The sequence below is a fragment of the Gymnoscopelus braueri genome (genome assembly GCF_963280865.1).
Source record: "Gymnoscopelus braueri genome assembly, chromosome: 8".
NCBI lineage: Eukaryota > Metazoa > Chordata > Actinopteri > Myctophiformes > Myctophidae > Gymnoscopelus > Gymnoscopelus braueri.
In genome coordinates, this window is record NC_137609.1 from 52,216,594 (window position 1) to 52,243,662 (window position 27,069).

Genomic DNA, 27,069 nt, shown 5'->3' on the forward strand with positions numbered 1-27,069 from the left:
AGAAATAATCGAGAATCTGTCAAAACTCACAAGCTCTACAAGCTCTACAAGCTCTACAAGCTCTACAAGCTCTACAAGCTCAAAATGCATTGCGATGCATTGTGAGCTTGTAGATCGGCTATTTTGGCGTGACATCGCTGTGCAATGTATAATATAGGGCTTAAGTGGTTAATCAGACTAATGAATTTAGTTGAATAAAAAATACAAATTTTAACTTTAGGTGTCGATTGGTGAATACAAAAGAAAACAATCTCCAAGAAAAAGCTTTTCGATTATTGCATTAATTGAAAAAGTATTTGATAGAATAATCACTGCGAAAATAATTGATAGAGCCTGTGATACTGTCATATTATTCAGTTTACTGAGGCCTACAGCATCAGTGGATGTGAGTCCAATCAACCACATAGTATTTTGCACGAATGCTAGTAGGCCAACTTGATGTCTTAGTAAAACAAGAAAATATGAGATAGGTAATTCCTTGGCCTACTGGCAGTGTACACAAGACATTCAGTGCTGATCAGTCCAAAGGTACAGATTACTAAAAGCATGGCCACATTCTACCTGAGGGAAGCTGAGCAAGATAACAGGTCATGGAGTCACCAATATCAGTTGGGTTCATCATACTGATGAAATATGAGATATTTATTCATTCGTACATTCATCTGATTTGACTTGTCTTCATTGTACAGCACATTAGTGTGTCAAAACATAGAGTGACATACTCTCTCTCACACACACACACACACACACACACACACACACACACACACACACACACACACACACACACACACACACACACACACACACACGATAGGAAGGCCATGAAAGCCTTCATCACATTTAGAAATTGCATTACAAACAAAACTGGGATTGTTGAGTAAAAATCAACCATTCTGAATTAAAGGACCACTTCACCCATTTTCAACCTATCTTCATATATATAACTTTTTTTAAATAATGTAAGGAAAATATCTTCTATTTCAGCATGCTAACTTTCCAGGAAGAGAAAGGGTGTAGTTTCTATTAGCTTATAATCACCATCAATGATATCATTGGTAGCCAGGTTTCTGAACTGTCCATAGCCCACCAATGAGACACAGAGTGAGTATACAGAAATGGTGCCATTTTATAATAAGCATTAGAGAGAATCAATTGTATGAAGATAAGGTTGAAAAAAATGGATGAAGGGTCCATTTGGACCACTGGTGGTCCACAGACCCGATGTTGAGAAACAGTGATATAATCGACCATTCTGAATTTAAACAACGTATTGTCAATAACATGAATCAAGTGTTTGTGGTAAGTCTGGGTTGTCTAGATGTGTATATAGACTGGATGCATTCTCTCAGGTGGTTCTCCCAGTCAGTCTTCCAGTCCAGACTCCTCTCCAGGTTCTGGCAGCGGGTGGCCATCTGGTCCAACGCCTTCACCGACTCCGGAGGGTCAAAGGTTAACCCCGCCCTCTCCACTCTGGAACTTGGCGGGAGAGGCTGTAGCTACGTAGCACCTGGAAGAAAACATGCTTAACTAATTATAAGTAATTACAGACTAGGGGTGCAGCAGTTAATCAAACTGATTGTAATGTAATAGATCATAAGATGTAATCGATTTGAATAAAATAACTGATTTGGGGAAAAGGTTAAAGTGGCCACTTTCAACCTGGCATCAATATTTATCTCCGCCAGGCCGGAATGGTCCTGCTGTCTGTGTGTCTGTGAACAGCAAATCTGAAGCACCGCTGAACAAATCAGCGTCAAACTTTGCACACACACTCTCAGTAGGCCATGGAAGAACCTCTTGGGCTATAACTCTTGAATTATTCACCTTATTCCATGCCCACTGTGGGCGTGGCCAGGTAGGGGAGTAGGGGAGGTGGGGAGCCCCATATCAATGAGTTTCCCGTTTACCAGTGTTGCCATGTCTGCTTACATTAAGCATTGTGGGTATTTTTTTAAGTGTAGTTGCTTAATTGGGCTTGTTTTCTAATGTTTTTTAAACCAGTGGCTCCCCCATTTTTTCATGTCAAAGACCGCCAGATTAATATGTATTTGTCCCATAGATTGTATAAAAAGAATAGACTAAGCCACACCTCTGGTTTCTACAGACCGAAAACGAAGCCGATTGATCAGGAATTTGAAATCCGCCATCTTTAATATATGCCAAAGAGCACGTCGGGAACAGGAACCGGAAAACAATCCCCAAAGAATGCTATTGGTTGGGTAGCTTGTCAATCAAGAGCGGGGGCAGGGAATGAATGCTATTGGTTGTGTAGCTTATCAATCAAATCATCCCGCCCCTCCTAGAGAATAGCCTACTTTATCGTCAATTTTAAAATAAATGGGACCATAATTTAGCAAAACTTATATCATGGTGATTGAAAGGAGACTTTAAACTAGCGACTGGAAGCATATAGTATTTATGACAATGTTTATTAAGGTAAGAAAATTAAGTCTAAAGTTAATACTCTTCCGTATTGGAGTCAATGTAGAAATCTCAAGCTGGTCCCTTGATTTGTCCGCAGAGTTGCAGACCCCCATCTGAGAATATGTGGTGGCAGGGACCCCCATACAAGATGTGTGTTGTTAAAATGTGCCCAAAAATATTCTACAAGCTCACAACGTGTCGTGATGTGACACACTGTGAGCTTGTTGATCTGCTATTGTCTAATAGTCTATTTAAAGTGAGCCTAGTTGCTTCTTTTAGGCTTGTTTTCATAGACCTGGCCGCTTTTTCTTTTGCAAAATCTGGCAACACACTGATTACCTGCATTACACCTGCTGTAGCCTATACTAGGGAGGAAGTGAACAGATATTGAACTAGAAAAAGGGTGCCATTTCTTCTTAGGTCGTTCACGGCAACCGGACACTGCATTCATGATTTGAGGCATTTTGTTCCAAAAATGTGTTTAGCAAAATTAGACCTGCTGGTGGCGCTATAACAGGCCAATTTGAAAAAAGGGTGTAATTTCTTCCTTGGCCTAGTGGGAATGTGTTTGTGAAATTTCACGGAAATCGCAAGCTGCGTTCATGATTTGAGGCATTTTGTTCAAAACGGACCAATCCTGCAAATTTTGGAAGCAAACCTTAGCCAATGAGGATGGAATATGGGAAATGGGACAGATCCGTGTTGATCACATGACTATAGAGATACTGTGTACCGATTTGCATGACGTTTGGATAAAATCTGTAGGAGTAATGTAAAAAAAAATGGGTTTTGCACAAATCGGCCTCCAGGTGGCGCTATAACAGACCTATGTGAAACTTTTGAGGCAGAGGTTGAATTGGCATCCAGGGAGTGTGTGTGCACAGTTTCGCAGCGACCGGGCGAACGGTGCCGGAGATTAGCTGGTAACACACAGACAGGACACACACACGGACACACACACACACACACACGGACACACCCACACACACACACACGGACACACGGACACACTACTACTACACACACACACACACACACACACGGACGGACGGACGGACGGACGGACGGACGGACGGACGGACGGACGGACGGAGGGGACGGAGGGTAAAACATACTCTCTCTTCATGCCTTTCGGCCTGGCGGAGACAATGAAGCAGCACACAGAGAAAAACTCAATGTAAGAGGCAATGGTGACGCAGTGGAGGAAGCCAGGAATAAGGTGAATAGGCTATAATAGGCACCACCAGATTAGGAACAAATGCTCTGGTGAGTCATGCACCATGACCGTCAGACAGGGTTTGGGTACTCCATACTTTGTGCCTGTTGCTGCATTAAAAACAATGTGATGACCTTTCACCTGTTAATTGCAGGGTGGTGGGGACAGTGGTAGTGATGCCACACTGCCACCGCTGTGTGGGGACACAACAAGTAGCCGTTCTCCTCCCAGCATCTCCTCATGGAGCTCACAATGCCTTCATCTGTCACCGTTTGTGTCCACATGGCCTGGGATAACTGATATGAGAGAGAGAGCACAACCACAGACCCATTAGACCACTGTTTCCCAAACAGTGGGTCGGGACCCATGTTTGGGCCGTGGACTCATTGTTATGGGTAAATTACCCCTTTGTTGTGTCTTCCATTTAAACAATATAGCCTATGTATATATTTAAAAAGATGTAAAAAAAAAAGCTAAAAATAATAATAAAAAAAATTGAAATCACAACTTTTCATGAATTAAATGAATATTTCAAAAGTACATCATAAATAAATAAAAATAATCAATTAATTTCCATTAATTAATAAACAAAAAAACTAATGTTTAAGAATGAGTGAAAATAGCACCTTGTAGATCTGCTATTTTCACTGGTTTGGGTCCCGGGCAAACGTCTAATTTCTATTTAGGGTCTTGAGCTAAAAGGTTTGAGAACACTAGAGAGAAGGAGAATGCCCAAGGCCATTGTCCTTACCCAAGGTTATCTGACCGGATGTGCCAAGAACCATATAACTATAATTATAAATATGTTGTTTTACTTTTAATATTACTATTTTAAAATATGTTGTTTTACTTTTAATATTACTATTTTAAAATATGTTGTTTTAAAAACCGTTCTAACTGAAGGGCATGGCAGAGTCCACACCACAACTACTGTATAACAACAATGATAGTGGTGAACAACATTGTTTGGATCACTGGGATGCAGTCTGCCTCATCCTCAGAATCAGTGATAGTTTTGTTATTATTAGTTGAGGAGATGATTATGTGTAGCTAACGCTAGCTGATAGGCTAGGTGTCAATAGAATAAAATACAAAATGTGTATTGTCATCAATACAAGACAACAGCAATAAAAATGACAATTATAGGCAGCTTCAGGCAGGGTGTTTCTGTAGTGTAATGAACCTGTTTTTGCAGAGCTTCAGGCAGGGTGTTTCTGTAGTGTAATGAACATGTTTATGCAGAGCTTCAGGCAGGGTGTTTCTGTAGTGTAATGAACCTGTTTGTGTAGAGCTTCAGGCAGGGTGTTTCTGTGAGAGCGTTGAAAGTCTTCCATCAAGTCCTTCACTAAAGGCTCCATCTCTCCCTGATACACGCTGCATGTTATAGGCTATGGATCCTATGGAAACATATGGAGACATATAGAAAACATATACATGATGTATGGATCCTATGGAAACATATACGCAAAGCCTGATCATCCATAGGCCGTAAGGGGCGAGTGCCCTGGGGTGATAATTAACATGATAATTTACAAAAAATACATTTCAAATGCCTCTAGTGATCTAACGGTAAGGCCGACGGAAATGGCAGTGAATGTGTTGGATGCAACTCAAAGTTAACTTTACTCAGGTATCCGACCTTCCCAGCCCGTGTTATTAAAGAAAAACGGGCGACAATGGCCAAAACTCAATCAAAAATTGCAGAAGCATTTGGTTCTGACGGAAGCATTTGAACATTGTGGGAGGCAACTCGTGAGACTAGAGTGACAGTGTGTGTGTGACAGTGTGTGTGTGACAGTGACAGTACCTGGATGTCTATAGCGGGTATATATTGTGTGACAGTGTCGGTCATGGAGAAGTCCCCGCTTTGCACTGTCCTATGGACGATGTCGTTGGCGTTCACCATGGCAACCAGACGCAACGGCACGCCCATCTGCTTCACAATGCAGCCGGCTGATAGGAGACAGAACACATGACTCAACACTATTTTACAAACAAGTCATGCAAATAAATTATGATATATGGACCTACCAATGTGTTAACACTTTCACACCTAACAGTATGTTTAACCTCATGTACATACTGTATCTGTTGGCATTATGTGCATATATATTCCGGACTTTTACTTGTAACAGAGTATTTCTACATTGCAATATTGATACTTTTACTTAAGTACAAAATGTGAGTACTTTTTCCACCACTGATGTGCATGAATGTCACCATTTCTCTTGCATTGTTAATAACAACCTTTTACAAACACGTCTGCTTTGGTAAAACAAGCATCTATCAGACTGGCTGCCGGCTGCTACAGGAAGTCACAGACCTAAATCGCATGCCAGAGACGGTAGGGGGCGTGGCCAGGAATAGGGTCTATAAGTATAGATTTTGTCTAAACTTTGCCACACCTCCTCTTGCTGGCTCCGCCTCCTGCCATGGCGGTCGCTCCTTACCATAGACCATGGTTCTCAAAGAGGGGTCGGGGGACCCCCAGGGGTCCTTGAGAGGGTTCCACGGGGTCCCCAGCTAAATGATTGATTGTTAGGAACCAAATGGACCCTTACAGGTCTGTAACTCACTCAACAGTGTACAAATGGCACCAAATGTGGAGCCATTTGTACACTCTCATAGTTGTGGGGTCTGTGTCCTGGTGATTGTAATCTGGAGTGCCAAGAATCCACTGAAAACAACTTTGATCTGCCCTGCCTCAGGGAGCACTGATGACGGCGTGGCATCTTATTAAGGTAGCATGGCTGACTATACAATACAGTACAATACAATATTATTGTATGTTTGTTTTAAATATTGTCCTTTTGTTTTATTAGGAGGAGCTCTGTGCCCCTGCTGTTTTTGTCCTTTATTACTTTCTTTGATTAAGTCATGTAGTCATTACTGTCTTGCTAGTCTGGGTGGGCCATAGTCCTACAGGTGGTTGGTCTCACATGGGGGCGTAGACTTTCCTCGGGGGATTTAGTGCATGTAACCCATGGCTGTGCCTGCATGCTTATTTCTTAAGACAATTTGAACTAGAAAAAAGTGCTCCTCTGAGCACAGGTCTCCGCCAGGTCAGGTAGGTTATTGTGGCCTCCTGGGGGCGCTATAATAGGCCAATGTGAAAAGGGTGCCATTTATTCGTGGGCCTTTCACGGCAATGGGACCTTGCGTGTGAAATTGCACGGAAAGTGCAAGCTGCGTTCATGATTTGAGGCATTTTGTTCAAAACAGACCAATCCTGCACATTTTGGAAGCCAACCTTAGCCAATGAGGATGGAATATGGAAAATCGGACAGGTCAGTGTTGATCACATGACTATAGAGATACTTTGTACCGATTTGCATGACATTTGGATAAAATCTGTTGGAGTAAATGGGTTTTGCACAAATCGGCCTCCTGGTGGCGCTATAACAGGCCCATTTGAAAATGTGGGGCAGAGGTTCTGAATTGGCATCCAGGGAGTGTGTGTGCACAGTTTCGCAGCGACCGGGCCAGCGGTGCCTGAGATTAGCTGCTCACAGACAGATGGACGGACGGACACACAGACACACAGACGGACGGACAGGAGGTAGAACATACTCTCTCGCCAGGCCGAAAGACACAAAATTATAGCCGATCTACAAACTGCGACGCCTTGTGAGCTTGTAGATCGGCTATTTTCGGTGCGCGATACCGTGCGCAACTTAGTATATGCCCTATCAAAACCTAACCTGGCCGTGCGCACACACATGTCCACTCAACGAGGAGAGCACAGAGACACACAGAGACGCGCAGACAAGTGATCTGTCTGGATTTGCGATCGATAGGTATGTGTGGACAAAAACAAACTATTACTAGTACTGTTATACTGTTCATTTAAAATAGTTTGTCAAGTATGGGCCTCTCTCGCTCTCGCTCTGTAAGTCCAGTGTCATTTGACAATTTGCAAATACAATTTTGATTGATCACAAAATTGCTGACTGGCAGACACTTCTAGGCAATCAAGTAAATGCTTAAATATAAGTAATAGCTGCAGTAATTAGGGCAGGCTTGGGGCAGGTTGTGGCTCTTCTTGCAAAAATAGTTTTTGTCAATGTGCCTCATGATCAGGGCAACAAGGTTTTGTCCCACTGTTGTAGAGTAATGCATGCTGTATTGCTCATATAGATCATCAGTGACGGCAGCCACCTTTAACTTTTGAATGAATATTGTTCAGTTTGTGGAGTTATTTTTTTTCAGTATAATTCTTGATTCCTAGTGTTAATTTAAAAAGAGATATTCCTCTAAATCTGGGTAGTCTGGGTGTTTTTTTTAGGGCATTATGTGCTCTTTGGAAATTCCAGCACCTTTGCCAGGCTCAGGCTTGTGGTCAGGTTGAAGGTTTCACATGTCATGTTCCCAAACCCATGGCTGTGTTGTGTCTCAAACCGTCCAAACTTCCCTTTCAAACTCCCTTTTCTTACATATTTCCCTGCTTCTATTTAACTTGTAAATTCCTCATTTAATTACAACAATATGTATTCTAAATGTTTACCAACAGTACATGTTTTTTCAGACAAGCCAATATTATTTTTAACATTCATAAAAACATCGCCACTTCTACTGTCTTCAAACTGCCATTACAAACGGCTTAGCAGAATTATTTAGAGCTTCGGTATAACTCCTAAATTATTCAATTAATTACAATTAATTACTGCTCTGTTACCACTTCCTCTCCTCTAGTGCTGTTCTCTAGACTCTCCCACACACACGGAGCTACTAGTTCCAGTTTAATATCTAATACCAGCATGCATAACGGATGGATGGCGCAGTGGTAAAATATTTAGGTACTAGCCTATAGCTTGTAGAGTTGCTAAGTGACCCTGGGAGCTGAGCTAAGAACACCAATACACTGGTATTCACCACTGTGGCCTGGCTCTGCTTGAAATGTATATTTATTATGATCAGAGTTTGTAGGAAATTCAACAGCTTCTTTGTATATGTGATTCTGCCAGTCAGTCTTCCTTCTCTCTCTCATGTCACATGAGTGAATGTAAAAGTCTCCCCAGTGTGTGTGTGTGTGTGTGTGTGTGTGTGTGTGTGTGTGTGTGTGTGTGTGTGTGTGTGTGTGTGTGTGTGTGTGTGTGTGTGTGTGTGTGTGTGTGTGTGTGGTGTCAGTGATGTGTGTTTGTCTCTGTGTGTATGTATGTGTATCAAGAAACGACAAATCTGCCTTTGCAACAGCATCCAGCAAACATTTTTCTAAACTTCAAATATACTTCTAAATGTCTGACTTCATCACAGCAGCATTTGTTCTGTTTTTCTCAACTGGATTTTTCAAACACAGTCAAACGGTACTTTAACGTTCCTAAAGCCATAACTGTATTGTGCTTCACAATCGACCATTACAAAACCACTTTTCAGACATATTTCCAGGTTCCCTTTAACTTGTAAATTACTCAACATTTTCAACAACATTTGTTGTATTTATATCAAAAGCACAAGGAATTTTCCAACATAGCCAACACCGCTTTTAGCTTCAATAACACGCTAGCCTTTACTGTCACGTCAGAAAATGTGTGTGTGTGTGTGTGTGTGTGTGTGTGTGTGTGTGTGTGTGTGTGTGTGTGTGTGTGTGTGTGTGTGTGTGTGTGTGTGTGTGTGTGTGTGTGTGTGTGTGTGTGTGTGTGTGTGAAGTTCTGTGAACCATCCACACCCTGCCCTTATACAAACGGCCAGCAAAAGTATGTATACACTTCAAGCTAATTTCTACATTACTGACTTAATTCTATTAACATTTGTTCTATTTTTCTTAACCATATCTGGATTTTCTTAACACAATCAAATATTATTTTCATGTTCCCAAACCCCTGGCTGTGTTGTGTCTCAAACCGTCCAAACTTCCCTTTCAAACTTCCTTTTCTTACATATTTCCCTGCTTCTATTTAACTTGTAAATTCCTCATTTAATTACAACAATATGTATTCTAAATGTTTACCAACAGTACATGTTTTTTCAGACAAGCCAATATTATTTCTAACATTCATAAAAACATCGCCACTTCTACTGTCTTCAAACTTCCATTACAAACGGCTTAGCAGAATTATTTAGAGCTTCGGTATAACTCCTAAATTAGTCAATTAATTACAACAACATATATTCTAATGTCTTTCAAAAGTACAGAATTTCCCAAGCAATCCAACCATTATTTTAACGTTCCTATAACAATGTCACATCACAACTGATCCATGCGAACGCTATGCTTAAAACTGAGAAAAGAAAATTCATGAACATACATTTATTTTGGGGTGACCATAAGTCCTCTTACCTGGACATGTCCTCTTTTGGGTGCCCGTCCGCCTGTCCGGGGGGGTTTTATAAATTCCTTCAAATGTCCGGGGTTTTGTGCGTGTATCTGTGTGTCACAGTCACAGACCATAAAGCATAATGTATTTACAATGCACGTTCCAAGGCTCGTTTGTAAAAACAAACTCTGAGGGGCGGACCTCCACTCCACCCCTGAACGTGTATTATTCATAACTCAACTCTGCCCTGCGCTACTTGCTGCTTCTCACTAACTGCTCCAACTGTAAGTGCATCAGAGCAGGAAACCTGTTGGTGGCCCCTTGCTGTCAAGGCACAAGATGAACAGGATGTGAACCGTTTGTGGCTAAGAGAAGGAGACCATACAGCTGAACTAGACTCTAGAGGAGCGTAGGTTGCCGAAAAGGTTGTAATAAAGGCTGATAAAAAGGCTTCAAAACTTACCGTAGTTAAATCTAAGGTCAACAGGTGCAAAGACAACTCAGACCTGAGACACTTTCTATGTGACAAAACATACATTAATGTTTACACACTGTTGATGGGCCAAAAGACAAATCAGACAAAAACATGCGGCCAACAGACAGATCAGACAGACAGGTCAGACAGACAGGTCAACAGAGAGATCAACAGACAGATCAGACAGACAGACAGATCAACAGACAGATCAACAAACATGTGAACAGACAGGTCAACAGACAGGTCGACAGACAGATCGACAGACAGGTCGACAGACAGATCGACAGACAGGTCATAAAATCATCACACACAGTACAGAATTCCCATTTCAATCTCATCTCTTCTTTCTTTGTTCCTATAAAACTCTGCAGTGAGTTTTTAGTTTGTACCTGGTATGTCCCAGGATGAGGTGACATTAACCACATGAACCCTAGCGTCACTATTCTGGTTAGAACATGTGGTGGAAATAGTAGATCTACAAGCTCACAACTTTCAGCTTGTAGATCTGCAGACACGGAGCTTCCATGGCTACGTGTCTGACCGCTCGCTCCAGGGCCGCAGGAAGGGTAGTGCGAACGGTGCGGCCGCACAGGGCCCCGCACTTGGGGGAGCCCCGCAAAAAGTGAACAGAATCACATTTATTAAGAGTTATAAAAATAAATAACCGCAAATAACCACCAAAAACTCGGAAATATCCGCCCAAAACCGCCCTAAAATCAGCGCGCGCGAGGATGGGGGCGCGCACGCGACTTCGCACAGGGCCCCGGATTTCTCCCAGACGGCTCTGGCTCGCTCACACTGGACTCCGGAAAAAGACTGTTTCTGTAAAGCCTCCAACCCAGCGGAAAGGTCGTAAGATTCTGAAGCATGTGAATTATGGCAACATTCCACGATATGCTGTATGTATGTATACATACTTTCTCACGTCCGAAAGGCTTAAGGACATTGTTACAATTTTGCCCTCTTACTTAAGGGACACTACAGACTTGCTAAACTGTCTAAATAATTGTACTGTCAACCCTAACACTCTTCTTGTCACCCTAGATGTAGTATACGTGTATTCCTCATGCCATTGGCCTGTCAGCAAACACAAAAGCACTTCAAACTCGTGCTGACACAGAGATTCCTCCAAACCCCTTTCTCTGTGAGTTGCTTAACTTGGTTTTATCAAAAAAATATTTCATGCATGAAAACAAATTCTACATTCAAACACTTGGCACAGCCATGGGCACTTCTGTGGCCCCAAGCTATGCCAATATTGTTGTTGGTGACTGGGAAAATCAATTTGTGCTAAATGAGAGAAACCCATTTTTTTCCAATATCAAACTTTGGAAACGATACATTGACGATATAATCTGTTTTTTCGAACCAGAGAATGACAATCTCCCTGAGTTCATTTCTTATGTAAACAATACTACTACCTTTCTCAAGTTTACTGCAGACAGCAGTTTAACCTCTGTCAACTTTCTCGATGTGGTCGTTTCCAAAGACCCTCTTAACCAAATTCAAACTACTATCTATAGAAAACCTATGGAAAGAAATACTCTATTACATTTTGGCTCAAACCATCCCAGTCACCTGAAACACAACATTCCAACAGGACAATTCTTCCATCTCAGATGGAACTGTTCCTCACTAGAAACTTTTAATGACCAAGTCCCTGTCATGAGGAATCGTTTTTTACATAGAGGATACCCACAAAATATCCTCGATCAATCTGTGAATCAAGCTCAACAGACTCCTAGGAAAGATTTGTTAACAAAGCGTAAAAAAGATGTGAAACCTCCAAGATTGTGTTTTGTGTCAGATTTCAACTACTGTTCTAAACAGATCAAACAAATAATATTAAAACATTGACCGATTTTACAGATGGAACCTATGCTCAACAACCTAACAACTAATTATCCTCTTTTTGCACACAGAAGAGCCCCAACTCTCAGAGACAAATTGGTTCACTCATTTTCTAATCCTGACTGTTCCACCTGGCTGTCCCTCAAGGGCAACTATAGATGTGGACGGTGTGCACAATGCAACAATACTACCAATTGTAAATTCTTCTCACATCCTTTGACAGGTAAAAAGTATAAACAAAAGAGTTTCATCAACTGTAACTCCACTAGTGTGGTCTACATGTTGACCTGTCCTTGTGGTAAGGCTTATATTGGCCAAACTAAAAGATGCCTAAAACTGAGGATCTCTGAACACAAAACTGCTATACGCACAGGCAACATTGAATAATATGCCATGGCTAAACACTATCTTGAGGCTAAACATGGTTCACCCTCATCTTTGCGCTTTGTAGGGATTGAACAAGTGGTTACTACCCCTAGAGGGGGTAACCTCCCCAAATTGCTATCTCAGAGAGAAATGTTTTGGATCTATCAACTTAACACCATGCAACCAAATGGCCTAAATGATGATTTCTCCTACAAACCCTTTTTATAGATAAACAATGTGTACTGTCAACCTTTTATAGATAAACAATGTGTACTGTCAACCTTTTATAGATAAACAATGTGTACTGTCAACCTGATTATAATCTGAAATTAATATATTTTTCTTTCCTTATGTCTTAAGTCTCCCTGATGTGTGAGTCCCTGTTGTGGCCTTTCAGTGCTTGTTGGATGAACTCCTCATTCCTAGTGTGATGTCGCAAAAAATAAATATATTTGATGTCTGTGATTCCTCCATGATCTGTGACTTTTGCACTGATATGTGAACTGCTGTTCTGACTGTGACAGTGATATTGTATAATTGATTGATTGACAAGCTAGTACCTCCCCCCCTACACAGGTGGGGATGATTTGTGTTTGTTTAAAAGAAGGGCATGCACCCCCAGTATCACTTTGTAACTTAATCTGCTCTGAGGAAGGCTGCGGCCGAAACATGTTAGCATCTCAATAAAATGAGAAACCACATCTGAGCCACTGTCTTGCAATTTTTATTTTGGAGTGCCGCTTTTTTCCACTTAGGTGGTTTTCCTTTGAGTTATTTACATAGCTGAGCACCCACTGCCTAAACTAAGAAGGCATCCAGAGTAGGGTTTAACACCGGGAATCCCGGGATGCGGGAATCCCGGGAATCCCGAGGTTATTTACCGTCCCGGGAACTGACTTCGGTTCCCGGGATCCCGTTTTTTTTTTTTTTCTTGTTAGAAATGAATACTAATTAGTAGAAAGGTATATCTACAGCGCGGAGGAATTACTATTATAATTAGCCAAGTTACTTGCCGCTTTGCCGACCAGGGCAGGGTCCCATCGTCCCGTTGTGAACCGATATGGGACACACTGAATGTAACAGTAATGAACAAAATAAAACACAAGTGGCCGTGATGCCCCCCTGCCTGCCCTGCGCACGCTGATTTAACCGTTTCCTCTGCTGTCAAACAGTAGACACCAGTTGACTAGTTGAGATTCAACATCAAGTGAAACGCTGCATAAACAGTGGGTAGGTTTGATTTCGAGCCTATATTCCAGCTTAAAATGCGCGCAAGCCAAGCAATGCTTTAGAGAGAGAGAGAGAGAGAGAGAGAGAGAGAGAGAGAGAGAGAGAGAGAGAGAGAGAGAGAGAGAGAGAGAGAGAGAGAGAGAGAGAGAGAGAGAGAGAGAGAGAGAGAGAGAGAGAGAGAGAGAGAGAGAGAGAGAGAGAGAGAGAGAGAGAGAGAGAGAGAGAGAGAATTAGACCGATGTGGTCGGTGGTCCGATTTTTTTTATCATCATTAATGTAGCCTACCCTACCTACACTTGCATTTTAGAACGTTCAAACTACCATTTTACTAGAACTACCAGTAGAACAAGTGAACTGCACAACAGCTGTCTGTCTCATTGATTGTCAGTGGCAGTGCATGCATGTGCACATCAAAATCACACTACAAAACCCGACATTTGATCAACAACAAAATATAGATTAATACATTTGACAACATACAGCCAACATCCCAAAATGGAGTCTTAATATCCAGCAAGTAGCCTAATATAAATTAATAACTGCAAACAAATGACAAGTTTAGGCTATCAAATCAATATCCTACAAAAGTATAAGCTGTGACCTCACCGGCGCTCTGATGGACAATAAATAAATAATCCTTTTGCAAATTCTCTTGTCAATAATGATACAAATGGAACGTTTATTTCAGCAGCTAGAGTTTGACATTGTTTGAGTGCGTGTTGGGTGCACAGCGCAGCTCCTCGTTTAAGTTAATTGTCTTCACCCGCTGCTGCGCAACAGGGCAGATCTCTGCCAGGGCACTATATTATATTTATATATTATATTTTATTTATATGATTTAAAAAATCAACTTAAGTCATTATTAGTGCAAGTTCATAGGTGGACACAATAGGGACATTTGGGCACCTCAATATAAAATTGGCTATTTAAGTATCTACATATAAATGCATTTTAGTGGGTACTTTTTTTTTTTTTACCCTTTAACGGGAATTCCCGGGAAGCCCGGGAAAAGGTCTGAAAATTCCCGGGAATTAAAATTAGCTATTTCCCGGAAAATGTTAAACCCTAATCCAGAGGAAGCGCACCGGTTTTCCTTTCTTATTGTACTTTTACTACTACTTCCACTACAATTATTTGAAAACTTTAGTTACTTGGCAGATATAATTCAGGTTATTGTGACCTGCTCAGATCAAAGGCAACGGCGAAAAAACAACAGGTGTCCTGAGTGACCGTAAACCTAGAAAAGGTGAGATGCGAGGCCCCGTCGGCCTGTGCATTTCAAAAAAAGTTTACTTCAGAGCCGGTCGAGATTGAGAGAGAGATAGAGATAGATAGATTGTTAGATTGATAGTGATAGCAGTAGTTAGTAGTAGCAGTGTTAGTAGTAGTAGTAGTAGTAGTAGTAGTAGTTGTCGTATTATTTGCTATATTTTATATGACAGTGTGCAAGTAAAAACAGATTATTGGTAGAACAAATATACTAAAGCTAAAGTCAGAAGAGTAATCATGAGTGTGTGTGACTGGTGAATGCTTGGTGAATGTGCTAGTTCTAACGCAGCAACAGCTGTCGCTCTAACAGCTGAGCCGAGTGGCCATTGCTATTTGTATGTGCACCTATGCTTGTGTTGCTCTTATCTATAGTACATACCTTATATGGCTATTTAGAATGGCATCTGTGGTAAATGGTCTACTATAAGAACGGTGTAAGATGTTTGTTTGAGATGGTTGTGCCCAGAGGGGGCTGCTGGAGAGGGCTCTCTGCCCTGGATTCTATGATGATGCTGTACTTGAATGAATACATGAACATGGAGAACTTGGAAACATGACGTCTGTCTCTCTCTTCTCCTCCACTCATTACTACCACCAACGGGCCTGATGACACGCAGTTAATGCCTCATAATATACGACATAGTAGTAGTAGTAGTAGCATGTAGTTAGTTTGCAGTAGTAGTTAGTGGTAGTAGCAGTAAGTGATTGATAGTAGAGTGATTTATAGTAGTAGAGTGATAGTTTGAGTGATTGTGAGAGAAAGTTGTGCGAGTTTGGGACAGAGTGAACGAGACTGAGTGATCCGAGTGAGTATGTGAGTTTGTGTGAGTTTTTGATATTGTCAGTGTAGTATAGTGTGTGTGAGTGAGATATTTACAGTGTAAGAGTGAGTGATAGATATATATAAATCCCAGTGAGATTTATATATATATATATATTATAATAGAGAGGGCGTGGAGGTAAATAAATAGGTGGGAGTAATAGGAGAAGATTTAGGAGAGGTGATCGGCGAAACAGGGAGAGTTTAGGAGAAAAAAGGTGGTAATAGAGAGGAGTTATAGTTTATATTTAGTCTATAGTATACTGTGAGAGAGTAGCTATGACAGGGAAGCGCTCAAACAAGCGCAAGCACGTGGATCCTGAGTCACTGCAGCCAATGCTGATGAGGTTCTTCGGGCCCGGGGGCCCTGGTGCAGCCCCACCGCAACGGCCTCCGGTGGCTATTCCACCCGTGGTACTTCCGCCCGTGGAGCCCGAGCCAGGTCCGAGTGTCGAACCTGCCGTCCGTGGGAGTGGAAGGGTCTCCGTGCCCGTTCGACCCCCCCCGTCTCCGGGACGGACGACGAAATCTCGGAGGAGGAGAATTCCTTGGACGGTGACACTCTAAGCTCTGATTGTGAGTCTGGAGGCTCTGTCTGGGAACCGGAGGAACCTGAGCGTTGCCCGAGTCCTTTTTCCAGTGGTAAGTGTACAGATACATTGTTTTATTGTGTTTTATTTGTGGCTAGTTGATTTCATCGTGTATGTGTTACTAGTTGATTCAATGGAGAAAACGATCTGCTTTGTGTAGTGGCAATCAGCTGTGTGTAGTTGCCAGGTCTGCTTATTATAAGCCACGCTGGGCTTGTTTTTCTGTAAATATGCTTGTAAATCATTGTGATTGCGGTTGTGAGCTTGTAAATCGGCTATTTTCAGATGAAAATGTAAGTGCTCATGTGGCCCCGTTCCACTTCATGCTCATTGAAGTGCTATTGAAGTGCTCATGTGGCCTATAGTCGGCTAGTCGCTTCTTTTGGGCTCGTTTTCACAGACCTGGTTGCTTATTCCTCTCCCACAATCTGGCAACCAAAAAGCCGACAGGCTCATGTTTCAGTGGTTCTCAACCTGTGGGTCGCGACCACAATGGAGCGAGCTCTCAAGGCCTCGCAACGCTATAGGATCAAAGGGTTTTTGTTGATGTTGTGGTTCTGACCTGGACGAAAGCTTTTGATGTATTTTATTATGACAGCCATCTTGTGCATGATGATCTTGTCATGACCAGGTCATGTCAACAAAGCATTTGAAAAATTGCCTTTGTAATTCTACCATGACTGTAACATGTACTATTTTATTTCATGTGTGCCTATTGTAAGCTGCTCTGTCTGGATAAGAGTGTTTGCCCCAACACTTTGTTCACAAAAGTATTTGAAATGTTATTGTAGATTCCACTGGTGAGGCTGGTGTGGAGGGAGCGAGTGGAGCTGTTGGCGGTGGCAGTAGAGGTAAGAATTATAATCACAGGAATAAAAAAATGCTAAATTCCCACAGGGCAATGTAAATGTATTCTCTCATATGTATTTATTCTGTGTCTATATGCATGCATGTGATCTAATATGATGATGATAAATGCTTTTCCTAAATTGAATTGATGTGTTATTGCAGGGCCAGCCATGGTTGTGGAGGACGACATGGGTGGAGCCTCTGGAGGTCCTAGACGAGGTAAGAAAGAAGTGTGTGTGTGTGTGTGTGTGTGTGTGTGTGTGTGTGTGTGTGTGTGTGTGTGTGTGTGTGTGTGTGTGTGTGTGTGTGTGTGTGTGTGTGTGTGTGTGTGTGTAAATATTTTATGGTAATTATCTATTTCTATAATTCACAGGTGGTGGCAGGCCTCGTAGGGGTCCTCCTCGTGTGTGGTCGGACACAGACTGGTGTCCTCGGGACATTCCATTCAATGCCGGGACTCCGGGTCCTCGCAACAGGGCTGCTGATCTGCAGTCCGATGCCCCGGTCGACTTCCTGGAGCTACTGATGTCTGATGAGCTGCTGGAGGAGATCTGCATTCAGACCAACCTGTTTGCAGAGCAGATGGAGACCAGTCCTTTGCCCCATGCCAGATCCCATAAATGGGAACCTCTGCGTCTTAGAGAGTTCAAAAACTTTCTGGGGCTCTTTTTCCTCACCGGAATCATCAACAAGCCGGAGATCGAGATGTACTGGTCGACTGACGAGCCCCTAGCGACCCAGTACTTCGGGAAGATCATGCAGAGGAACCGGTTCCAGGCCATTCTCAGCAACCTGCATTTCGTCGACAACACCATCCCCCGCCCTGTCCTTGAGCCTGAAGAGAAGGAAGACAAGCTCTGGAGAGTGCGCCCAGTGTTGGAGACCTTGCTGGCCAATTTCCAGGAGAATTTCCTGCCAAGCCAGAACATCTCCATTGACGAGGGCATGATGTTGTGGCGTGGACGGCTAGGCTTCAAGGTGTATGCTCCTGCAAAGCCGATCAGGTACGGCATCAAGAGCTACATCTTGTGTGACTCTGCTACAGGCTACTGCTACGGCATGCAGCCATACTGTGGCGTGGGGCACACCCTTCCGGAAACGGTCTCAAACCTAGTAGGTGACCTAGCAGGTCATGGATACAGGCTGTACATGGACAACCTCTATAACTCTGTGGACATGTCCCTTATGCTCCTGGCGAAGAAGACCCACGTCTGCGGGACCCTCCGACAGAATCGAGGGCAGCCACCAGACATCAAGGAGGTGACCAAGAAGACGCTGAAGCTTGGGTCGACCTTTTTTAATACCTCAAAAAATAAAGAAAAAGACCATTACTGCATCAGAAGTAATCAACATAGGCTACTATACAAACTGGTCAAACATTGGCCAAATTGTAAATAATATAAGAGGCAAGACGCCTCGCGGAAGGGTGTCAAACTAAATTGAATGCCTAAAATTCCAAATGCTTGTCAGGGTGGGTTTTGAATATGATTAATTTGGAGGGTTGTGGCCTCAAAAGGTTGAGAACCACTGAGCTACAGTAGTATCAGTTCAATTTTAAAACCATTAATATGGAGTCCTAGGTCCGTGCCCTGCCTGCGGTCTAGGTGTTGGAAGTGTCCCTGAACAAGACAGACAACCCCTAACTGCTCCCCGAGCACACACCGCTAGTTAGGATGGGTAAATATTGAAAAACTATTGTGTGTTCTCAGGGTCTGGCAGCCGTTATGTGCTAGAAGTGCTGCATAATCTCTACCAGCAAAACATGACTGTGGGTTTATGCAAAGTACAGTACTCAAGTAAATGTGCTTCATTACTAAATGTGCTTCATTACTGTCCACCACTGGTAGAGTTGTTCCGATACCAGTATCGGTAAAGCTGCTGGATAAAGCTGCTGGATAAAGCTGATGGATGTTTTTTTTATTCCTAGTTCTTAGAGTGTACAAATGGGCCCATTTGAACACTCAAGATGGTATCAGCACATCTCTAACCACTGTTTCTAACAAGCCAAGGTGCTGGTGGTGGCTGCAGTGAATGCCGGAATCAGTGGAGACACGCGCTCAGGTGGAGACATTGACCTGGTCGTCATGCCAATGGCGGGCCTCCCCGTACGTGCCTGGAGACCCTACAGATTATGTCTGATGAAGTAGATGTATGTAAAAAAAAAATTACACAGCTTGTAGATCGGCTATTTTAGCTATGTGACACTGTCGGTGGTTAATTGATTTGTATAAGCTACATATGCCTCTCAGCCTGTGGTGGGTCAGGATCCCACAGGGGGGTCCCCACATGATGTTGATGCCCATATATGGAAATCTCCATATGTTCCTTTTATACCCATATAGAGTCCATAGAGTAGGGCTGTCTCAATTATGAAATTTGACATAGTCGATTCATTGTCACTGAAATAATTGTGATTATGCAAAATAATTGTGATTGTCTCAAATAATTGTGATTGTCTCAAATAATTGCGATTAGGCGATTATGTAATGATTGTGACAGGCCTAATATAGAGATCCCTTTTATGCCCAGATTTTATCGGTATATAAATATATTGGCATGCCCATCTGGGCATATTGGTTGGATACGTAGTTCTGGACAACCAGATCTCCATACATGCCTATATATGGGTGTATCGGGTATGTCTGAGTCATAGTGACAGGTCATGCCAGTATATGGGCCAGTATATCGGATCTCAGCGTCTCGTCTGTGTCAGACTCTGAAAATAGAAGATCTATAGCTATTCAGATCTGCTATTAGGTTACGTCTCCATTGGCATTCTGTGTGACAAAAGAAGGTGTTTTTGTTGTTGACTGCTGTTGGTCAAAGTCAGTTGAATCAGAACTTTTAAATACTATGTGCTTTAATAAGAGGTTTCGCTGAAAGTGTGTGTACTAAATAGTAAATACATGTAATACTGTTGTAACAACATGGCTTTCAGGGCGATTTTGAGAAACTCGGCCTGCATATCCAGAGTGATAGTGATTTCTGCCCGACATGATAATGTGTCTCATGTCAGAACTGGATTTGTCGCCTGCAGCCCAGGGAGGAATGGTTTTAGCTTCACTCCTGCCTGTTTTATTACATCAGATGCGTTTTTGAATAGACTGGCGACAGATAAAGCAGCAGAGACAGATGGCAGCTTTCATCAAGACCAAGTCTCAGTTCCAGCTGACAGCGGTGAACAGTTATCTCTTTTACTGAGACATCCAAATCAGCCTGAGAACTCAAAGATTCTGAGAGTGGCTGTGATAGGTGCCCCAAATGCAGGAAAGTCCACATTGTCCAACCAGCTCCTTGGTAGAAAGGTGTTTGCTGTGTCAAAGAAAGTGCACACTACACGGTCAAGGGCTCTTGGTGTCCTAACAGAGGAAGCTACACAGATAATTTTACTGGACACCCCTGGTCTGACCACTCCATCAAAAGTCAAAAGACACCAGTTGGAGAGGTCCTTGCTTGTGGATCCCTGGAACACGGTCAAAGAAGCGGACTTTATTGTGGTCATGGTGGATGTGGCAGAGAGGTGGACATGCAGCGCGCTCGACTTTGAGGCTATCAGATGCCTGGCTCAGCACCCTGACATCCCAGCAATCCTTGTTCTCAATAAGGTGGATCTGCTGAAAAGTAAGATCAGGTTGTTGGAAATCACAGCAGAGCTGACGTGTGGAGTGGTGAATGGACGCAAGCTGCAGGTCAAGCCTATGATTAAGCCTCCTTGGGCAGAAAAGAGGCCAATCCCTCCAGAGTTACCCCTTGATGAGGGTGACACTGAGCCTGGGGGCAGTGCTGAGACCCAGCCTGTGCTCAGCACAGAGCGGCTGAAGAGGACCCAGCGGGGCTGGCCTGGCTTCAAGGAAGTCTTCATGTTGTCCTCTCTGGACAGGGAGGACATTGAGACTCTCAAGAGGTACTTGGTTGCTGCTGCAAAGCCTGGGGCCTGGCAGTACCATAGTGATGTTCTGACTGACCAAACCCCTGAGGATGTATGTACCAGCATAATCAGAGAGAAGCTTCTGGAATATCTACCTCAGGAAGTTCCCTACACCATGAAACAGGCCATTGACCTCTGGCAAGATGGAGCAAACGGAGAGCTGATTATAAATGTAAAACTTTATGTCATGAAAGACGCTCACGTGAGAATTGTGATTGGAACAGCTGGTCAAATGGTTGCACGGATGGCCCGTGAGGCTGGAGAGGACCTGAGCAGGGTGTTCCTGAGAGAAGTGAAATTGAGGCTCTCAGTCAAATTGAAGCAGTGAGGAGGATGGAGGTAATGTGTAAAGTCTGAAGAAAGAAGAAGAAAGACTGGAGGAGGAAAACTGTGGATAGCATCTCATTATGAGTCGCATATTTTCAGCTTTAAAAAAACATCCACTAAAGCCACTTTGGACGGTTACGCTTCGCTACTCCGACGCCTCGCTGCTCCGACAGCCGGAATCTGGGCTCAAAACGGCTGGAAAAAGAGAAGATCCACAAGCCTGTAAAAGGCTGTTGTCTTGGGGCGCAATACCGCCGGCGTCCACCAGGCGGCGCCGTCCCCGGTCCCTGGTCCCCATCGGGGGTCCATGGACCACCTCCTACCCAGGGACGGTGGCTCCCGGGGCGGGTAGAGTGGGCGAGTGTGCACCCGGCACTGTGTTGTGAGGGACTGGGCTCCCTGGCCCCTGGCCTGTGTGAAAGGGAGAGCCAGGGAGAAGGGCCGACTGGTGCCATCTCGTAGGTAGGGACCATGCCCAGCAAGAGGCCTCCTCCTGGGGGAAGCGATGGGCCACGGAGCGCCCAAAATCCTTGTTCTCAAACATTTTTCGAAAATGTTTCTAAGTCCAGGAGCCCCTCGAGCAGGTGGGCCCCTGCCTTCCTGCCTCAAGGAATTTCCTTGGAGGTGCCTGGAAGGCCGACCCGTGCCATCGGGTAGTTATGCCCAGGACAGATGCACGTGCCTGGGGCTGCGATGGCGACACGGACCGCCCAAAATCCTGGTTCTCCCAAAAAAATTGAAAATGTTTCTAAGTGTCTGCATGGGCTCCAGAGGTCCCCAGGGACCCCCTGGAGGACCCTCGGCCGAAAATCTAAACTTTTTTCGGGCTTGTCGATCTTCTCTTTTTTTTTTCGGCTTTTCGGGCCAAAACGGCCGGTACCGACCGGGCCGTGGGTCGCCCGGGGCCGGCGGAGGGCTCGTTGGATCCGGGGCGGGGGTGCGCACGCGTCGGTGCCCCCCCGGGTCCCATGATGCCGCCCGGGGAAAATGCGGCCCCAATAACGCTCCGGAGAGCCCAGGAGCTCAAGGGCTTTTCCCCCCTCCCATGCGACAAATTTTTCATGGGGGGGAAAGTGGCAACTTGTGCCATAGGGTATATAGGGACCATGTCCGGACATGGTCCACCATATTCGGGGGCGTCCCCATGCCTGACAGGGCCAAAAATCCTGGTTCTCCAAAAGAAAATCGAAAATATTTCAGAGTCCAGAGCTCCCAAGAAGCTCTGGGCTTCAGGCCTGTCCCCTGCTTGAAATTTCGCATGGGGGGAGAGTGGCCACTTGTACCATCTCGTAGGTAGGGACCATGCCCAGGAAGAGGCACCTTCCTGGGGTAGCGATGGGGCGGCGGAGACCCCCAAAATCATGGTTCTCCAAAAAAATTCAAAAATCGCGCTGAGTGTTTGTATGGCCTCCAGAGGTCCGCGGGGACCTCCTGGAGGACCCCCGGCCGAAAATATCAACTCCCCGGGCGGGGAGCCGGCCGGATGTCCCCGCGTTCGCGGGGTGGGCCCCGGTCGGCCACCCTAGCCCGGGGCCCGCGGAGGTCATCGCGAAAGCCCGCAATCCTCACTCCGGTCATTCCCGCTTTTGGCACGTGAAAGGATACGTGTTATACTGAGCCCGGCGGGCGTACGGCGTTCTATCGTCTCTGGTCTCTCCCCCCTCGGGCTCTGGCTCCGGGGTGGGGCGGTTAGTTTTACCCTACTGATGATGTGTTGTTGCAATAGTAATCCCGCTCAGTACGAGAGGAACCGCAGGTTCAGACATTTGGTGCATGTGCTTGGCTGAGGAGCCACTGGGGCGACGCTACCATCTGCGGGCTTATGACTGAACGCCTCCAAGTCAGAATCCTGCCTAGACGGAACGATATCTGGGCGCCGAGGACTCTCGGCTGGCCTTGCGTAGCCCGGCCTCGTGCCGGGTGCGGAGGGCCGTTCGTGACTGGGCCTGGGGGGTCGCCGAAAGATGGCGGCCCCCCTCCGGACGCGCACTTCGTGTTTGTGAACAACTTGGCGCCAAATGACTCGTAAACGACCTGATTCTGGGTCAGGGTCTCGTAAGTAGCAGAGCGGCTGTATGACCGCGATCTATTGAGAGTCAACCCTCGATCCAACCTTTTGTCCGGGATGCCGGGGCCGGCACGTGGCCCCCCGGCGTACCTGACCTTAAACTAACAACCTTTTTCAGAGCGCGCCGCACTCCCAGGGGTGACGGCGCCGCCCGGGAACAGGGGCAGAGGAGCAGGCTTGTCCCCGGCCCGGGGACGGAGGCTCCTCCCCGCCCGGCAGGGGCCAGGCCCGGGCCTGGCCTCTGCCGGGTCCAAGGCGCTAAGTCCACGATAGTCCCATGGGCGCGCCAGGCCGTTTGTACCACCAGGTCCACGCGGAGCTTTGGCCGCGGCCTGCCACTCCACTTAACGCCCGCCGAGGGGTGCTTAAGAGTGGGTCCGCGGGACCGGCCGGTGAGCCGGGTCCCAACGCGCTAAGTCCATAATAGTCCCATGGGCGCGCCAGGCCGTTTGTACCACCAAGTCCACGCGGAGCTTTGGCCGCGGCCTGCCACTCCACTTAACGCCCGCCAAGGGGTGCTTAAGAGTGGGTCCACGGGACCGCCTGGAGAGCCGGGTGTCCCCCGGAGGCTTGGGTCCCCCGGACTGGAGCGAGTACCCAGCTTGGGGGCTCCCTGGGCCGGGTCGAAGCCTCCCCGGGGGTCCCTGGGGGTCCTTGGCCGGAGAGGCCCGAGCCGAGGCTGGAGCCTCTGGAGCCAGGGACCCCCAGGGGTCCCCGGACTGGAGCGAGTACCCAGCCTCGGGGCTCCCTGGGCCGGGTCGAAGCCTCCCCGGGGGTCCCTGGGGGTCCCTGGCCAGAGAGGCCCGAGCCGAGCGGCCGAGTGGCCAGGCTGGAGCCTCTGGAGCCAGGGACCCCCGGTCCACCTCCGCGCCCAGGGACGGCTGTCGGACTCGCGGGCTGTCGGAGCAGCGAGGCGTCGGAGTAGCGAGGTGGAGCCATGTTGGGGGGATCAATCCTCTCAAAATGAAACGCAAGTGATCTCAGGAGTTATGTGACAATGTAATTGGCGCAGCCTCCGACGGTATTCCTCCCAACGTATTCCTCGAGTCCCGGCGGCAGCGACCCGCGACTCGCGTCGGTGCAACCGCACTTTGCAATTAGTTGTTCCTGTTGGGCAAAACATTTGTATGGCCAAATTTAAACTTTTTTAAATGTATTTTGATTTCATTTTTTTTTTTTCATTTTTGTAAATAAATACCCTACTTTGTCAAACAACACAAAAGTAGCAAAATTGCCTATCTACAAGGTTATTATAAATGTGTCACATTGTGATGCGTTGTGAGCTTGTAGATCTGCTATTTTCACTCTTTCATTTTATTTATATGTGAGAGAGGTCAAGTCAAATAATAACTATACATTGGATTCATGGGAACAAAGGTTATTTTTTTTTCTATTTTCTGATGGAGGTGCAGGTGGAGCACTAAGAGAGGACAGGTGGAGCACTGAGAGAGGACAGGTGGAGCACTAAGAGAGGACAGGTGGAGCACTAAGAGAGGACAGGTGGAGCACTAAGAGAGGACAGGTGGAGCACTAAGAGAGGACAGGTGGAGCACTAAGAGAGGACAGGTGGAGCACTAAGAGAGGACAGGTGGAGCACTAAGAGAGGACAGGTGGAGCACTAAGAGAGGACAGGTGGAACACTGAGAGAGGACAGGTGGAGCACTAAGAGAGGACAGGTGGAGCACTAAGAGAGGACAGGTGGAGCACTAAGAGAGGACAGGTGGAGCACTGAGAGAGGACAGGTGGAGCACTAAGAGAGGACAGGTGCAGTCAAGTGAGGACATCTCCTCACACCTCTAGGAAAGGTGATTCCCCTGTGACGCGTGAAACCCCAGACAACATGGCAAATATGTAGTGATCATCACGCATCAGTTTGAATGGCACATGGAATTACTCTGATGCTTAAATTACACTCTGTCGTAGGACGGTGTCATTCAGCAACAATAGCACAGTACCAGACCAGTACCGTACAATGCATAAACAAGGATTCACTGAACCACTTAAACCCACTTTTTTTCTTTATTTTTGTTCCCTCCAGAATAGGGATGCTATGGGTTTCAAGTGGTTAACCTCTATCACTCTATTGTTGCCTCAGGCACACATCTGTACATTCAGGTTTGCAGCCTTTGAGGTTATATGAAGGGGGGGGTGTCCTCAAGGGGGGAACCCCATTGTTTCCACGTCTAAATGAGCACAGCTCTTACCCACATGGAAAACTGTCTCTTTTTATTATAGAACCTTTATCTGATTGAAGTGTTATTTGACCGGGCAGGTTCACATGCTGTCATACCGAGACACTCGTAAAATGATTCTCACACCAACCTACATATTCACAGTGAGAGGAATGATCTGATAATTGTGTGCATGCATGTATACATACGGTGTATGCAATCTTTAGAAAACGCCATTTTCTTGTTCTCAAGCGTAAAACAAAAGCCAAAAACTTCTGTTTATTGTTTGTTTATTGTTGTTTATGGTTTATTTTAGATCCCCATTAGCCACTGCCTCAGCAGTGACTATTCTTCCTGGGGTCAAACAGTACAATAAAAAAAATAATACAGTGCAAATAAAAAATATGATTGACAAGCAAAAAATAAAATAACAATTAAAGAACGAATACAATTCCCATTGTGGACTATTTATGGCAGGGGCGTCCTCTTCCCTGAGCCAGGCCTAAAGAGCCAGGCCTAAAGAGCCAGGCCTAAAGAGCCAGGCCTTAACCTGAGCCAGGCCTAAAGAGCCAGGCCTAAAGAGCCAGGCCTAAAGAGCCAGGCCTTAACCTGACCACATACCAAAACTTCAATGAAACAGCCTATGCCTCTTAGAACAAAACAGCCTAGTAATACATCAGGGTTTAAAACGGTATGTGTTTTGTTAGAGTGTTGCTGTCGGGCAGAAACCAGCTAGCTCAATTTTTCTTTTTTTAATTATAAATCAGTGCTATTGAACACCCTTTACGTCTGTGTGTGGGGTTTACAAATATTGAACCAATGAAAAGTATTTAAAAAGCTCTTCTGAGTAAACCTCCTAACTTCATTAGATCCTCAAACTGTCGGTCAAACCACCTAACTCCAACTTGTGGAGTCAGGTGGTTTGACCATCATTGATTAGTCAGACGGAAAAAATACCCTATCTCCACATTAATGGTCAAAGAACTCCACTTGAGCTGTATTTGAGTAATGAAGTAATGACTAAGGACATATTGTAAGTATCTGACAATGTAGAAAGTCACCATACCGATTGATAAGGCAGTATCGTGTTGTTCTAAAAACTTGTTTTTTATCATTTCCTGAAAAGTTTATATTTTGGACATAGCTGGTTTCTGCCCGATAGCACAGATAGGGTGTTTTAACCCAAGTAAACAGGATGAGACAGATCTTCCTGCACTAAGTGACGCGC

General features: G+C 45.0%; 2 protein-coding genes across 2 annotated transcripts; one reads left to right on the plus strand and one right to left on the minus strand.

Annotated features, from left to right (window-relative positions):
- Positions 1-802: 802 nt before the first annotated feature.
- Positions 803-10,025, minus strand: LOC308089986 (threonine synthase-like 2). Its single transcript, XM_080434987.1, has 5 exons — positions 9,921-10,025; positions 5,451-5,596; positions 4,921-5,040; positions 3,785-3,939; positions 803-1,510 (listed from the first exon to the last, which is right to left on the minus strand). The coding sequence occupies exons 3-5, from the start codon at positions 4,999-5,001 to the stop codon at positions 1,447-1,449; spliced, it is 300 nt and encodes a 99-aa protein (XP_080291113.1). The 5' UTR covers positions 5,002-5,040; positions 5,451-5,596; positions 9,921-10,025; the 3' UTR covers positions 803-1,446.
- Positions 10,026-20,197: 10,172 nt separating this feature from the next.
- LOC308090351 (GTPase Era, mitochondrial-like) lies at positions 20,198-21,707 on the plus strand. Its single transcript, XM_080435486.1, has one exon. The coding sequence runs from the start codon at positions 20,275-20,277 to the stop codon at positions 21,601-21,603; it is 1,329 nt and encodes a 442-aa protein (XP_080291612.1). The 5' UTR covers positions 20,198-20,274; the 3' UTR covers positions 21,604-21,707.
- Positions 21,708-27,069: the final 5,362 nt, after the last annotated feature.